This window comes from Halictus rubicundus, chromosome 12 (assembly GCF_050948215.1).
Source record: "Halictus rubicundus isolate RS-2024b chromosome 12, iyHalRubi1_principal, whole genome shotgun sequence".
NCBI lineage: Eukaryota > Metazoa > Arthropoda > Insecta > Hymenoptera > Halictidae > Halictus > Halictus rubicundus.
In genome coordinates this window covers 441,569-458,108 of record NC_135160.1, presented here as the reverse complement: position 1 = coordinate 458,108, position 16,540 = coordinate 441,569, and the positions used below count along the sequence as shown (strand labels likewise).

Sequence of the window (16,540 nt, the reverse complement as noted above, 5' to 3'; positions counted from 1 at the left end):
TGTCTCACAATAAAGCGATCGAAGTTACAATTCTTTTAACGTAATAAATTGACCGAGTTTATTTTGAAAAACTGAACCGCACGTATAATTATGTGGTACCTGTCCCGACATAATCGCCACCTGTTTTTTCCATAACATCGTGCTTGACAAAAGTGATATCAGAAGAATTAAATTATGGTCATTCTCGAGTTTTAAAAGTTCGTTTATGCGAACTTGATTAACGGTCTAATAGTCTGATCGTTTAATTTTATCGATAGTTAATGTCTTTAACAGTACATTTAATTGAGTAACGCTTAATACGTGTATAAAACGATCCTGTACATTACTTCACGGGAACAGGAAGTTGCGTAAGTGCTTGCAGTCGTAATCCAGAAACAATAAAGAGACAAACGAGATTTAATATCCGTTATATGAAATACCGAAATGAATGGTGCTCGTTTGCCGTCGAAGCAACGTATCAATTCGCAGAGGTAAGGTTACGCGATTAGCGCAGTGATAGAACCTGACTGTCCTGGTATTTTCATTGTTTCGCTGATTAGTAGGATATGATCCCGCAGAATGGAAAATAAAGCACGCGATCTAATCGGAAGGATTCATAGCGTTCGCGTGGTGACGCATTGTGCCGAGAATGCTGAAGCTGAAACTGATCGGGCAAACAGAATGGCAGAAACGTCGGCCATAAATCGATCGATCAGGAAAATAATCGTGAACATCGAAGAAGGTCGCTTCTCGCTCAAACAGTGTGAATCAGGGTAACTCTATTGGTAAAATGGCCAGAATAAAAAATTACAAATTGAAAATTAAAAATTCTTCTTCCTCAACAGAATCATTCGGATTATTTTCTGACCGTGTCGAACCTGATTATACCAATGTGGCTAAGCTCTAACCCTTATCGAATGTTCGTTTGAACGAATTTGTTCGGCTTGCGGAAGTTACGAGCAAGGCTAAACGGGTATTTTTTATGGGCTGGTTTTACGCATGGGCACGTGCTGCCTTGACAAATAAATCTAGGGGTAACAGGAATTTGGCGAGTAAGGGGGAGGGAGAAAGGACGTAAGAGAAGAGAATCCACAGGGAAAGAGAGAAGTTGGTGGTGGTGGATAATTGGCGGAGAGCAATGCGGCATTTCGCTGTGGCGGTACCTTTGGCCCAGTGGTTCTCACATTTGCATCCTTCGCTTTGATTCTTACGAGCGTACACTGTGTACACAACTTACTTGAAGAAAGACAAAAATGAATACATGGAACACTTCATATTTATTCATCTATTAATTTATCGGTTAATAGAATTTCTAACGAGTTTCAGAGTCGTAAAATATTTGCTTAACGAAACAATGATTACGTGTTTCTACTTTGCTTTAATAACTTTATTCAATAATTGTTTTATTGAAACCTTGAATTTGTTAAACCTAACGCTATTCGATTATGAGCACTGTAGCTTGGAGTACTGTATTCTGTTTTTATTAAAATGATATAAATACTAGATGGAGTACATGTACATCGATAAAAACAAATTTTAGATAGGTACTATTTGTTAATGTGCACCCAAATAATGGAATAAAGTAGTATTGAAATTACAGTTATAATTAATATTTCATATTCAGGGTCGTGAAGAGATTGAGAACCGGATGATAAGATTCCAAAGAATTCAGTTTTTCGAAGAAATACTTTTGTCACTCGAGATTCACTTTGAGGTATAAGAACCACTGGCGCGTAGCGGGTGCAGTGCACAGATCGAGGAGCAGAGTCATCTTAGATCTAAGGGAGCGAGTAGCGAGTCCAGTAATTAGTTCCACTAATCAGTGACCCGGAGGAAGACAGGGATGTGACTTTAGGTAGACAGAACGGGTTGGCCAGTATTGCCGCCATCTTAAACGATACCTCCCTTCGCGATGGAGTATAATCGAGCACGAAATCCCAAGTAAATTCATCCTCGTCTTACCGACGATTTTAGCACTGAAATACTGAGCAAACATACTGACTGCTTTACAATTCCTGAATTTTTAATTCCCCTTACTAATGACAGATCAGAGCAAGTACAATATTCGATGCAACTGAAGAGGTTTTATGTACTGCGAATAGATAGGTTCTCTAATTGGTACGAATCCCTAATTTCAACGTTGAATCGCAAGAGCACTCGTCATATAATTATCTGCTTTCTGCCACGTTCCAGGGGACCATTGCGAACGACAAGACCACTGCGCCTCGACGCCATGTCGGAACGGGGCCGAGTGTCGGTCCGTCGAAGACAGCTACAAGTGCACGTGTGCACCCGGCTTCACGGGTCCGAATTGCGCGGAGGACATCGACGAGTGCGACAGGAACCCGTGCATACACGGCTCCTGCAAGAACATTCACGGATCTTACAAGTAAGTTGAACGACATCGTTAACGGCCCCTTCCACCATTTTACATATCCTCTTCGAATGTAAATTGCGTCGCGTCGGCCAGGCGTTTCCGATAAAACACGCCACCACTCAACTTCACATGGCCAACATTTCGATGGTTTCTCTCCTCGTGGGTCCTAGTTCTGGGACTTTTATCGGCTAGGCATCCGAGACATATACATGATGTTCATTTGAAAACTTTCCAGCCGAATATCTCGGAAAGTATTAAAGATATTAAAAAAGTTGTTACACACGTGTCCAAGAATTTCAAGGGGGAAAGAGGTGGGCAGTATCAGGTTTTTATTTGGGTGGCATTTTCAAAGTCATTTGAAGGTCAACTTTGTTTTTTCAAATGGAAACCTATATTTTTTATTATGGGACCTTATTGTACGTAAGAAGACCAGCAATTTTCGTAGGATACTTTTTTTTATCCGAGCACTAGTTTCGGAGATATTTAAAGAGAAATAGAGGGAGGCATATTATTGTGTAAAATTCTTTGACGCAAATCGTTGATGTTTTTCAGTTGTACTAGCACGTACCGTTCGAAAACAAAATTGTCCTCTATTGATCTCTTGTTTATGTTGCCTGTCTTTCAATGTAAGATTGTACTATTTAGTCAAATGTGAATTTGATTTTTGTACAATTAATTGTATAAAATGATGTATTCTTTAGAAGAACGAATAGAAATTATTTTTATTTATGGAGCTGATGAGTGTGCTCGTCGAACTGCTGCTACGTTTAACCCTTAAATGCATGAGTGGGGTCTGCAAAGGACCCCAGTGTTGGATTTTTGTGTTAACATTTTTAACCGCGCCATTTGTGAACTGAGAGTTCAACTATTTGCTTCTGTCAATATTTAGGTTACGTTTAATGTGTTTACAGAAATAAATTGTTGCTGTAATCAAAGTTAGCAAGGAATTAGGTAAGTGGGGTCCTCAATGGATCCCATGTATGCATTCATGTTCCTAATATTTAGTTTACCTATGCACTAAAGGGTTAATGGGAGACGTCCTGATACACATGTTTCTCATACGTACGTGTTACAATTAGTTGCAAAGTTTAAGCAAACAGTATCGGTGGCAAATTTAAAAAGAAATCAGCCAAAAGTCATAAAAAAAAACTGATCAAATCGACATTATAGGACAATTTACTGTGAATCCTACTACTTCAATTCGACAAATTTCAATGGTAACTGGTGTATCAGTGGGATCTGTGCACAAATTACTTAAACATAACAAGTTTAATCCTTATAACATGCAGTTGCATCAAAAGTTATTGGAAGATGACTTTGACAGGCGGATTGAGTTTTGCGAGGAACAAATATGATGAACGTCAATCCTAATCTAATTAAAAACATTTATTTTAGTGACGAATGCACTTTTTTCTTAAACATTGCTGTAAATTGTTACTTCTTTTCAACACTAGGTTTACGGGACCCGTCAAAATGACGGGTTCTAATATTTTTAATTTACGGTTATTGAGATTGTGAAGATCCATCTACGTGGAATTACTCAACAAATTTATTTCTTTGGGGTATATATTATTTTAAAAATGGCTAAAAACTTGAATAGACACATTCTTTTTATTTTTATAAAGTAATGTAAAATACTCGCTTTTAGTGCTCCGTAAACCTAGTGTTAAATATCTCCGAAACTGGTGCGCGGATAAAAAAAGTATCCTACGAAAATTGCTGCTCCTTTTACGTACAATAAGATCCCATAATAAAAAATATAGGTTTCCATTTGAAAAAACAAAGTCACCCAAATAAAAAAACTGATACTGCCCCCTTCTTTCCCCTCGAAATCCTTGGACACGTGTTTTACACTTTTTTAATATCTTTCATACTTTTCGAGATATTCGGCTGGAAAGTTTTCAAATGAATACCCTGTATTGGTGTAAACACTGTACATCGCGTTTAACGCTCGGTAGTTCCAGTGTTAAGGTTATCTCTATCTTTGAAATTCACTGCCGGCTTCACAATTTTGTTGGCGGTCTCACAATTTCTTTCGCACTCCCCAACATTTTTTTGTCCGTTCAGACATCATGACCGATCGGATAAGACGGTCCTGATCCCCGCCGGTCGTCTGACGGCGGAACAGACACGCATCACGGCTACTTTGTACTTAACATAAATTTTGATCACCGTCTCTCGGGCAGATTTTAATCTCGTCAGTGTCTTCGCTTTTGAAATTCGGCGCGTACCGAGGCGAGGGTACCGACCGACCGGCGACGGAAATTGATTGAAGCCTTACTTACATTTCTGTGAAACACGTAACGCAACGTGCAGCGTAATGTATTCGGTACTTTTACAGGCTTACACTCTGTTATTAAATTCCTGACAGTGAAACTCAGTTGCCCGGCGCAAGACAAACGGCTTTCCGATGGCTTCGACGTACCCAAATTATTATAAATCGATGGCTACTTGTACTGTCGTCTTGCCTTAATGCACGGACAGAGTATGATTTCGATAGCGGTATGCGGATGGATTCCTGCACGAAACTCGATTCGCTTCTCACAAGTTTTTCGGGCTGCTTTCGTTCTGCAATTTGAATTTTTAATGCGGAGAAAAATTTAGACATTAATCAATAAAAAAAAAAAGACTTATTATAAAGCATAATAATTATTCAGTGCAGCTGTCGTTCCACTTCAAAATTGAACGTTTATGCAAATCATCCATTGTAGAACATAAATGATCCAGAAAGAATCCTGAATGATTCAGTGTTTACGAAAAGTTGCTAAACTACAAGATGCCTGGAAAGACATGTTGCGGCAGCATAACTGGACACAGTCCTTACTCCTCGAGTTACTTAAGGTTTTCTCGTAGTCGAGGATTTCAAGCGGTCATCAAACTACATCAAAGGCACTATAAGACCAGAATTACCGTGAATATTTTCCAAGAACGCGTGTAAACTGTTCCATTAATTGCTTAATCGTCCAAGCTCGTCGTTAGAGCCCGCGAGAGCAGATGCGCTCGATTTCGCGCCAGAAGATTCGATGACGATGTCTCGCACTGAAAAAAGAACGGGTTGGGGTGGGGGAGGGGAGGAACGGTCATGCACGTCGCGTCGACCTCTCGAAATATCGTTGCGGCCCAGCGAGCCTGGTGATGAGGGTGCAGAGAACCGCGGTAGTGTCGTTCGTCTTTGTCGCAATTACCGATTGAGCACGGACGCTGGAACGTGAAGCGCATAATGACGCCGAACAACGAGGATCCATCGAGTCGATCCCACGGCCCATTACGGATTTGCTCGTAATTCGACGTTCCGACGCCTCAAAAATCACTTTTGTAGCAAGGGCCGCGCCTTTTTCGACCGATCTCGTACGCTCTGCTATTGCCAGCCTCTTCCCTTCGCAACAGTCGCAGAAAGTGAAATCGCGCGTTCGTTACGGGACGTTCGTTACACGAAACAAAGGTCTCGAAACTCGTAAATTGAAGTTGGGAAAATTTGCTCTTCACGGGGTGGGGGTGGTTTCTTATACTTGTACACGGTCACGTATACAGGGTGGGTCGCCACATTTTGCCATCTAGATTTACGTCATTATTATTACGCATAGCAAACAATGTTTCAGATAAAGTTGAATGGTTTTGAGAGAGGCACATTCTGATGGTACATTTTTTTTTTTTTGTAGGTGGACGTGTAAAGGACATGTGAAGGTCATTAATGTTTTCTTAAATGGAATCATAAATTTTTTATTGCATCAGCTGATGCTTCTTCATATTCTTTACAAAAAAGTATTAATCTATTTGTGTAAAAAAATCATTAGTTTAGGAGATATTTTAATTCTAATTTGTTAGGAAATCTCGACTTTCTGGTCAATATTATGAATTCAATGTGATAATGTAGTAGGAGAGCAAAAATTATCAATGTAAATATTTACATTTTCTGTGTCGATAATTCTTGCTCTCCTACTTATTGTGAAATTTAGACTTATTGGTCCATACTTTATCGATGGATCACTAACCGGACCAAAATATGCATATTTTTTATCAAATGCTCTATGGACATTTTTAGATGATTTACCATTGCATACGCGACAAATAATGTGGATTCAATAGGATGGTTACCCTGCTCATTATTCAAGAATAGCAAGGGTACGTTAAATCGAATGTTCCCAAATCGAGGTGGCCCCATTCATTTTTCCGGCAAGATCACCAGATCTAACGCCCCTCGACTTTTTCTTGTAGGGCTACTTAAAAAATAAAGTTTACGCTGAGTCTCCGACTACAATGGCCAATATGAGGGATCGTATCATCAGTGAGTGTAACAAAATAACATCCGATACACTACGCAATGTTAGTGACTCATTAACTTCTCGATTCAGAAAGTGTTCTGATGCAAATGGTCACCACATTGAACCTTTTCTGTGAAGAGACATTACAATTGAAATATCTCCTAAACTAATGATTTTTTTACACAAATCGATTAATACTTTTTTGTAAAGAATATGAAGAAGCATCAGCTGATGCAATAAAAAATACATGATTCCATTTAAAAAAACATTAATGACCTTCGTATGTCCTTTACACGTCCACCTATAAAAAAAATGTACCATCAGAATGTGCCCCTCTCAAAACCATTCAACTTCATCTGAAACATTGTTTGCTATGCGTAATAATAATGACGTAAATCTAGATGGCAAAATGTGGCGACCCACCCTGTATGTTAGGTCTCGGATTTCAGAGTGCATACACTAGCAGGTGCTTTAATCAAGAAAAACTGTTATAATTTACAGATTTATCGTGTATCATGTGAAGGTACAAACCTAATCTCGTAAGTCCTTTCTTGAGCTTTTATTTACATATCGAACTTTACTTTCGAATAGTTTATTTCAATATCAGTCGATGTGGTAACCTCGCAGTGTTCTATACAGATTTTGTTTTTCACTAATTGAATTCGCCCTTCGAAAAATTCACCTCGCAGGTGACTCGAGAGTAAAATAACACAACGCCTTTTGTCGTGATCATCGTACGTGAAACGAGTATTCAAAGTTCCGAACGGTTCACTCGAAAGCAAAACATCGAAAAATCATCATCGCTTCAAACCGAGGCGAGGAATTACCCCTCCACAGAATCAGGTGATCGCAACAAATGTCGCGAAAGGAGCAGGACCACACCACTCCGCGGTACAACGGACAGAGGGGAAGGGTCCTTAAGGAAGACCAGACCCGAGGGGATCCCTTTGTGTAAAAAAGAAAAGGTAGAAGGAAAACCGAGTGGCGGGAGGAGGGTTAGGGGTGCCGCGGAAAGGAAACGAGCTCGCCAAAAACTGGTTCCAGCGAGGGACTAAAGGGCGATCGGCGCGGAGAACATAAATCGGCGCTTTGTTGAGATCGAGTCGAGATTAATCGGGGCCCGAGTCGAGCTGACTGCACGAGAGCAGATAATGTCGCTGGGTCCTATATTACATTGAATTATATCGGTTCGGCGTCGGTGGGTGTAAGTGTTCACGTACACGATCGTCGATTCTTTTTGTTTCTGCGCTCGGGAGCCGCGAGAAAGCTTTGTCGGTCCGGAATCGTCCTCCCAGCGACTGCTCGACATCTTCATTTTTCTATCTGTTACTTTCCACCGTCCGTTCGTGATAAGTCCCCGAACTGCGGTGTCTCCCGACACTCTTCCCATTGTTTTTTCATCGGTCACTATAACCCCCTTGAAAATTCAATCGCATTCTCTTAAGCTCGCAGCGTATTGTGTACTCTAAACGCGAGACCCTGAGACTCGAAAAAGTAGATGTCTTTATGCAAAATAAAAGTTCTTCCTGTTCAAGTAACGGTTTCATCCTCTAAAAGCGTGCTACGATTCGATCAAGAAACAGGATCGCGTTACAGATTACTTGCACGCTGGAAGTTTAATAACATTTTGAATTTCCGGGTACTATAACCTACTTGGTAATATAAGATAAAGGAAAAACGAGAAGTCCTTATAGCCGGCACGCATCGTTAATTGAACGGTATCCGGTTGACGTGGACGAAGCAAACTCTGGGCCGTATAGGAGTAATCGAGCTTTAGCCGGCTAATAAATATCGGCGAAGGGTTAATCGCGCCGCTACCCAATAATTCCCTTTAACGCTGTTAATCCGCCTCTGCCTCTGGACCCTGTAACCTCTCCACGGCCGCGTAGTTAACGCGCGTATGCATCATCTTTGCATCGATGTACGCGCATCCCATTTCTCCACCATTAAACATCGTACCTAGATGCGTGCCTTTCTTCACCTGTCCCGATACCTGGCGGCGTAACGACGTCTCTCGAGACGCTAGTCGACCATCCATCCGCCCTTTCGTCCCGCGTCGACCCTTCTCGCCCTTTCCCTTCTTCCTTTCTCTTACCCGATCCCGGTTACGCCGCCCGAGGAGCAATAACGTTCAATTGGACCTAATAAAGACTTTGATGTGGCATGCCTGACCGCCAGGTGGTGCTGCTACGAGCTACTATGTTATTAAATAGTTACCGAGGCGGTGGCCGAGGCACGCCGTCATGGCGGGAACAGAGATCTTTCATCGATCTCTCCCCCGGACCGAGGGACAAATAATCGAATACTTTGTACCAACGATGAGATCGATAATGGCCGATAGTTAACGGTAGTCGTGGTCGTCCGGCATAAAATCTTCGGATACCAATTTTCTGATTGCTCGCTGCTCCGTTTTTAAAAGGCATTTAAGTAAATGCACGCGACGTGCTCGCTTCGGCATACTTATGTACGTCGTCCGAAATTATTGACGGGGACCACGTGTGTCGAATGCGAAATTGATGTTCATGCGCCAGCACTTTTGACAGCCGAATTAAAACGTTCTTCGGGAACTTTCAATCTGGAAACGTCAAGGTCGACTCTGATTATCATTCTCTGACAAAGATTTTTGCAGAGGGACAACTACAAAAAGATATTTTGTTCGTTTTCCTAGTGTCAAGTAAAATATTTTTCGCGTCCGAAAAATTGACGCGACCAGATGGAAAAAACAAGAAATGAGATTGTAGGGAGAAGTGCACGTGCACGGCGCGCGTGTGTCCGGGCAAGGATGTGATTTATAAAATGATCTCTCCCCGAAGTCGAATTTAATTGAGCGGAGGCAAGCCAAAAGGAAGAGAGCGGCGTTTCTTACCCCTCCGTTGAATTCGCAACGGATCTTGATAAACCGTGGCCTCCTCAGCAATTTCGGACCTCGCTGTGATTGACCCCGCAGGGTCAAATTCTTCTCGGCTTCTAGGCAGAACTCTCGCACCTGATTCATCGCGCAGGTTTCCGAAAGCCGCGTTCACACCTGTTTCTTTCGCCTTCCGCTCAACACCTATGCGGCTTCTATTGCGAACTGTGGACTTCTCGCACACTTGTCTGACAGTGTCAAATTCGCCTTCTCCTCAAATTCTTAAGCGGCTCGTACCGGTCAAACTTGCTTGAACGGCGCTTAAGAATGTATAATCGACTGTTAGCTGTTCAGTTATGCGAGAGGCAGGCCTCGCGAAATTTGTTTCTGGCAAATAATCGAATTCGTTTGACGCTTACACGCTCTTCAGAAATTGCTGCACACAATCGTCTTAGGAAATGGTGTAATGGTGCTTCCTCGACAGAAGGTGTTGCCGTAAGAGTTTGAACGCAGCGTTTGATCATTCAGGAAGTAGGCTAAACTAATTAGCCGGCGAGCAGGCGGCGAATGAAAGCCTGAATGAAATTACACGGCGGGTAGCAGCGCGCCCTCACGATCGCCCCCGCGCTCGTTTTTCCCCGGCACGGTGGCAGAAAATTTCAAGGCGGCCACGATCGATCATGTATGTTAATGCTATCAAGATCTGTTGCGCAGCCGCGGTTAACCTTGACGTCGAAGTAGAAGAAAGTAATCTAACGAAGAGCATCGGGCTGTTCTCACAGCCTTGCGGCTCGCCGCGGTCTTCGTCGAACGGTCTCCCGCGTCTGGATGTCGCGAGTCTCTCACACGCAATATCATATTCATGCTTGTACGAGGTGTGCTCGGAAATGCGTCACGTCGGAGCGGACCGGCAGAACGATTCCTTAGATCGTAGATCGCTCGACTTTAAAGTCGTTTCTACGCGGCGAGCGAGGCCTAGACGAGGTCAGCCGGGTCGCCGTGAAGCGGTGCCCGTTTCTTCCGTCGGGCCAAGGAAAAGACGTAGCCGAGGGACAAATGGGGGAGGGGGAGGGGGTAACAAAGATCTCGAGCAATTCGAAGAACCCGTTTCTACGGCGCGGAGTGACCGATAACTACGTGCCGTGAATGCCGACCGCGAGATTTTCGAATTTCGTCGGGCAACGCTCGCGTCTAGCCGCGCCAGGCTACCATCAGCCATTAAGGATCTTCGTTTGCGCGCCACGAATACAGAAACCCCCGGAGGGTATCCGACTTCTCGCGTCCGATCCCGATACGCATCGGGACCTCGAACCTTTGAATTATCGTCGAATGCTCGCCGCAGGATGGAGGCCCTTTACGTGTTCTGAATACGAGGTCGGGGGTGAAGTCGGTGTCGTTCAGGAAAACTGGTGGTGCAGGTCACGATTCTCGCATGATCCTCGATCTATCTACGGATTTTTAACGAGCGGAAGATCCTCTACCCTTCTGAAACTTCAATTTTTTACCTTCTACGTTGGCGCTTCGAAGCAGCACCGATTAGATATTCTTTTAGGCTCAGAAACCATATTTTTTGCAAATAATACAGCGAATAGACTGAAAAGAAAAATGCGACTTTGTGACCAACCTCATATGATGGTTGAAAATAAAATTTCGATCCCCAAAATTCGGTTTTAACCATGCCTTAAATAGTAAATCAGAGATTCCGAGCATCGTTGCTTCGTGTGATCCGCGCGAGCCTCGGGAAGCATAATAGATCACGGATCCACGGTTGATTAGAAAAAGTAGTTAGACCTTGTCTTCGCTGAGAGCGATTCAGCCGCCCACTGTATTCGACTGGATTATAAATAGTAAAAGCGCGACGGGCATTGCGTAAGGATAATTAAGCGATTGTTGGGCAACGATAGCCGCAGACTATCAATTATTCCTCCTAGCGACAGTGTCGAAAGGTGTTGATTGAGGTCGGATCCAATTTGATCAAATTATTAACACGGATGGTAGAAACTTCGTGCGAATGGCTTCCAGTTTGTCCATGGAGATGTGAGGCAATGAATGGGCGTTTCATTTACATCGGCGTTTCTTCATAGAAGTGTAACGGAATGTAACCTTGACTGCTCGATCTCTATCAGCGGTTCTGCGGCATTAATCACTACCCTTTGCGCATTCGATTCCCTCCATCGATTTGCGTAAATAGTACTTATGCGAAATGCGTCCGGGAAAATATGTCGCACGGTGCGACGACGCGGAGAACAGATCGTTATGAAATCGAATCTGCGTTTTGCATACTGTAATAAGAAAGAACGTGAACTGCATATTTGAATATGTTGTATGCTGCGCGTCAAGAGATAGATCAACGCTCTGTTCGAATTAATTGCGAGATTGCGGATCTTTATGGAAAATAAAAGATATTTGCATTGATTGCAAGACACGGGAGCGAGATAAATATTTCCTTCTTCTTTTAGTTATTTTTAATAAAATAAAACCTTAATAGCTGAAACCAATGCGCCCATGTGTACGCTTACGTGTACTCATTGATGGTTTATTCTCAACGATTATTAGCAACAACACATACATTTGTACGTGCACTGACTGTGCAATGTATTTTTATGTATAAATACGTATATTACCTTATTTCACAAGTTCAAGTGTTCAGTATAAAAAAATCAGGATTTAATTCTACAGCCCCTTGTTATTTCGAGATTGATCATAATTAATCTACCGTTATAAGTAATTTCGCATGTGGTTGAGAAATCAGAGTCTGATATAGCAATTTAAGAAGTACATGGAAACGCATTATGCCTCGCATGACGAAGCCTATGTCCCTCGAGATAATTTAGATGTAAGCTATTTGAGCCCTTCCTTTGAGTCTCACTTAAGATTCAAAATGCTTAGAATTAAAACAAAAAAAAAAAAAAAAAGAAAAGATTATACTACTCTGCTTCCCATAGATGTATGTCCTAAGTAGTGTTCCTTCTCGAGAATTCTTTCTCGAGAATTTCTCGAGAAATTTTATAATTGATTATTTCATCTTAATCTCTGAATCTGAATCTCATTTATTTTATAACATATAAATTCTTAAATTCTCTTAAATTCTTATTTAAAACTTTAGAAAAACTGAATACTGAATCGAGTAATCAGTTTCTTGTTGTTATTACAGAAGAAATATCTAAAAGAAGAGACAAGATTGTTGTATTCCTTATAAAATATCTGCATAATCCAGAATCTCTGCAAAAAGATTCAGAAGATCCATTTTTTTATTTAACATCCAAGGCAGATATGTATAAAATGGCAAAACAAATTCTAAGCAGACTTTTTGGAAAATATAACAATGATTCTTATGAAAATAGTGAAAAACTTTTAGATTCTCAGAATGAGGAACTATCACTGGAAAAACAGTTAGAATTAGAAATTGCAGACAGTCTTCAAGAATTTAGTGTCAAGAGTTTAGCGGCAGAAGAAAATAAATTCCCGACTCTAACAAAGGAATTCCAAATTTTTGAGTCCACTGGAAAAAGGACATCCAATCTTCAGCAACTTTTGGATGTTCTGTATACGATAAAGCCGACATCCACACAAACTGAAAGAAATTTTTCTACGGCTACAGATTTTGTTACAAAAAAAAAGACGTAGATTGTCTGATTCTACATTAGACGCATTATGCTTCTTAAGAAGTCATTTCAAAACAAAAGCGTAATGTTTCACTTTATAAAAGTTTGGGAAAGGTTTCCCAATACTTTTTTATTTTATTAAAAATTCTCGAGAATTCTCGAGAATTATCGAGAAATATAGTCTCATTTCTCGAGAAATGAAAAATGTTGAGAAATCAGGAACACTAGTCCTAAGCTGATTCTTTGTTCAGAAGTAACGAAGACGGATAAGTTGCACCAATCTGGTTGCATAAATAACTATCTCGAAGCAAGAAGTAGCGTTCGGTGGTTCGGTTATCCGTGCAACGATCTAGAATTCCCCGGGACATCTGTACATCTTCGACTAATTAATTCTCACATCCGGACTATCCAGTTTGTCACGATTCGGTCCTCCTTTCTTCCGATGGATCGTCGCAGATTCCACCAGCTTTACGCAGTTTCGTTATCTCGATCCGGTCATCGACCGGATCTATGAGATCCCTTAGCTGGTCGTGCGCCCGCGCGCGTCCCCCGACGCAACGGAAGAGGCTCGATCCTACAAATGGAAGATGTCCTGACGGTACACGCGTCCTGCGTATGCGAGCGTAATCCATCCGGACGTCATCCTCGATGGTCAGAACCCCGTGGCCACGGCTACCTTCGGCCAGTTAAGCGAGCTAAGTCGCGTGACAAACGTTTTTAATCTTAATCCTGACGAAATCTTATCGCACGCGATGCCAACGGCTGCTGTTACAGTTAAATGTCGCGGCGATTCTCGTATTGGACAGTGCTCGGTACGTCCGCCTGTCTGGAAGATTAATCTGACACGCTGATGCTTCTAGCTCGTGTGCAAAACTACAACATGCGATTGCATACCTGAAGAGTCCGACTCGGAGGGACCGTGAATCCTCCTTTTCAACATTGAAATCTTCACCGTGTCCGGAAAATTCACTTTTATTTCTGTTCGAAACGGCGACTTTGGACTAAATTCATTAAAAATGCGATTAACGCGTTGACTGCCATGTCATCCATATGCGGGTGACGGAATTATTTGTCCAGGTTTTAAAATGAATTTTTACGTTAATATATTCATTGTACCACAAATTTGATTAGGAACTGTAAAATGCAAGAAAGTTGGACGACTACTCAGTATCATACATTTAATTTTTTTAAATTTTTATTTCATTAAATAACTTACTTTGATTTTATGGAATTTTTGTGGTTTCCAGTTTGGCAGTCAAAGTGTTAAACTAGTCAGTGAAGCTTCAAAATATGATTATGAGTAAATAGAATGCCCGTTGGAAGTACCATGATTTTTTCCGGTTCGCCTGAGAACGAAATTTCGCGAGTGTCCAACGGGGAAGTTGATCGTCAAGAATCGTCTGACATAACGATTATCGAGTCGAACCAATTTAGGCAATTACGACGGTGGGAAAGCGTCCTGTACTGGCGTTCCATTAGCCGCGTTAATCCGTCATTATGCTCCTTACTTTACGCGCAGTGCATCCGTTTACGTCATGGCCCCGGACACACAACACCCGACGCGGAATTAATTGTTGCCCAAGTGTACGATTAATCCGGTGAACTGGGAGTTCAACCGTGGCCGAAAAGCGGATTCTGCAGATGTATCTCGTTTGCTGATAGGCCTTGCAGCCTCTTCCTCTTGTGAATTTATTCTGCACAAAATCGCAGCTTCAAGAAACCTAGAACAAATAAATCTCCGGTAAATACAATAGAAAGTTACAAAATTAATATTAATAAAGTATCTGTTGAAGCAATTGTTTAATAAATATTTCAGTCTAACTTTCCTAAATACGGATAAAAGCCTTTTTTTTTATAATTTGTCTTGCACAGAGATATTATATTATTGTATATATTACATAATATATTTCGAATAAAATCGATATTAAATATACGATTCAAATGTTTAATGTTAATTTATTTATTTCACTGGAAATCAAACTAAATTATATTTGTAACATACTGATTTTTATAAATCGAGGTCTGGCATTGTTTAGACTGGCATAGAAACATCCCACATAATCAACGCGCTCCACGAACCATCTTTTGCAAGTCCAGGGTCTGGAATCAAAGTCCCGTAGGGTAGTCTCGTTTCCGTCTCGTGAAACGTAATCGCGTAACGGAGTCTCCGATGTATAATCAATGAGATGATCTAGATCTGGATTCGGAACAATGTTGTGTAGCAGCCCCGTGCGAAAGGAGAATGAAAATGCGCGGGAACCGGAATCCACTTGCGAAATCCGCCATGTTTATCGCGACGCGTGGATCAGTCTTCCCCGACGGTTTCGTTCGATTTCGATCACTGCTTTCCTCCATACCAGCGATCCCATCGACAAGTTAAATTAAACTGCATCCTATTTTTTGATAATTTTAACAAGTTGATAATAACGTAATAATATCCTTAAATTCTTATGAATATCTTCATCATTTTATTTTCCACCTATTCGTTCTTATCGTAAATGCAGGAAATCCGAAGTTCAGTAATAAAGATTTATTCAGGCTTTTAGTGATTTTTATCATAATATAAGAAATAAATTTATTGAATAATTCCCCATAAATGCACCTTAAAATCTCAATAATCGCAAATCCGAAACTTTACAACCTGCCATTTTAACAGGCAACTTTCAAGAACTTTTTATCATTGCGCAACAGTTGATGTTAAGGCCAATCCAACAAGCTATCATTACAACTCATTCGAGCTCGGATGCAGTTGTAACTTTTTTGAATATATTTCAGATTAGCACAGATAACGACAATATTTAAGGCGAAGAAAGTTATTGCTCCGCCTTGTGTATGTCGAGCACATAATGTGTTGACACAGAGCCGGTAATCATTGCATTCGCGGAAAGAATCTGCGAAAGAGAGAGAGAGAAAGGAAGGGAGAGAGCAAACGTGCTCGATTTTACGTGCAGACGTGTAATTGATCGGATGATTGGTACAGCGGGAACACTTGTTTCATCAACGGCCCTCTCCTCTCTAATGTAAAATTCCTCTGTAATTGTACCGGCGCGTACGAGTTGCGAAGCTGTAATCGCGAAGCGCGTATCAATAGCTGAAGAAGGAGGATTGTCATTAAGTGTTCTTAATATTCTGCGAGAGAATGTTTTCATCGCGTCGGTTGATAGCCTCGTAAAGTTGATCAGAAACAGGCGTCCCGAGCCTCTGTCCCCTTCTCCGTCAATCAGCTCGATCTTCGCCGATTTCGATCTTCGCCGGGCGTTCCAATTTGGCGCCAATTAAATCCTCCGGACCTGGTACCTCATAATGGCTTCTATCAATTTCTGGCAACCGCTAACGACAAAACGGGCCCAGTCAAACGACAGAGCCGTTCGATCTTCGCGGACCGTCCGTTCAATTAGTTCACCACCTACTTTCCTTCCCGAGCTCGCGAAGCTATTTAATTATTGCCAATTAAAATTATCTTTCGTTA

At 41.6% G+C, this 16,540-nt stretch overlaps 1 protein-coding gene across 2 annotated transcripts in view; it reads left to right on the top strand.

The window, feature by feature from the left end:
- The window catches only part of N (neurogenic locus Notch protein), a 326,309-nt gene that overhangs the window by 131,971 nt on the left and 177,798 nt on the right, over positions 1–16,540 (top strand). For both annotated transcript variants that reach the window (XM_076798609.1, XM_076798608.1), the window contains exon 4: positions 2,173–2,368. In XM_076798609.1, the coding sequence (XP_076654724.1) occupies positions 2,173–2,368 (196 nt within the window). The remainder of the gene's footprint in view (positions 1–2,172; positions 2,369–16,540) is intronic.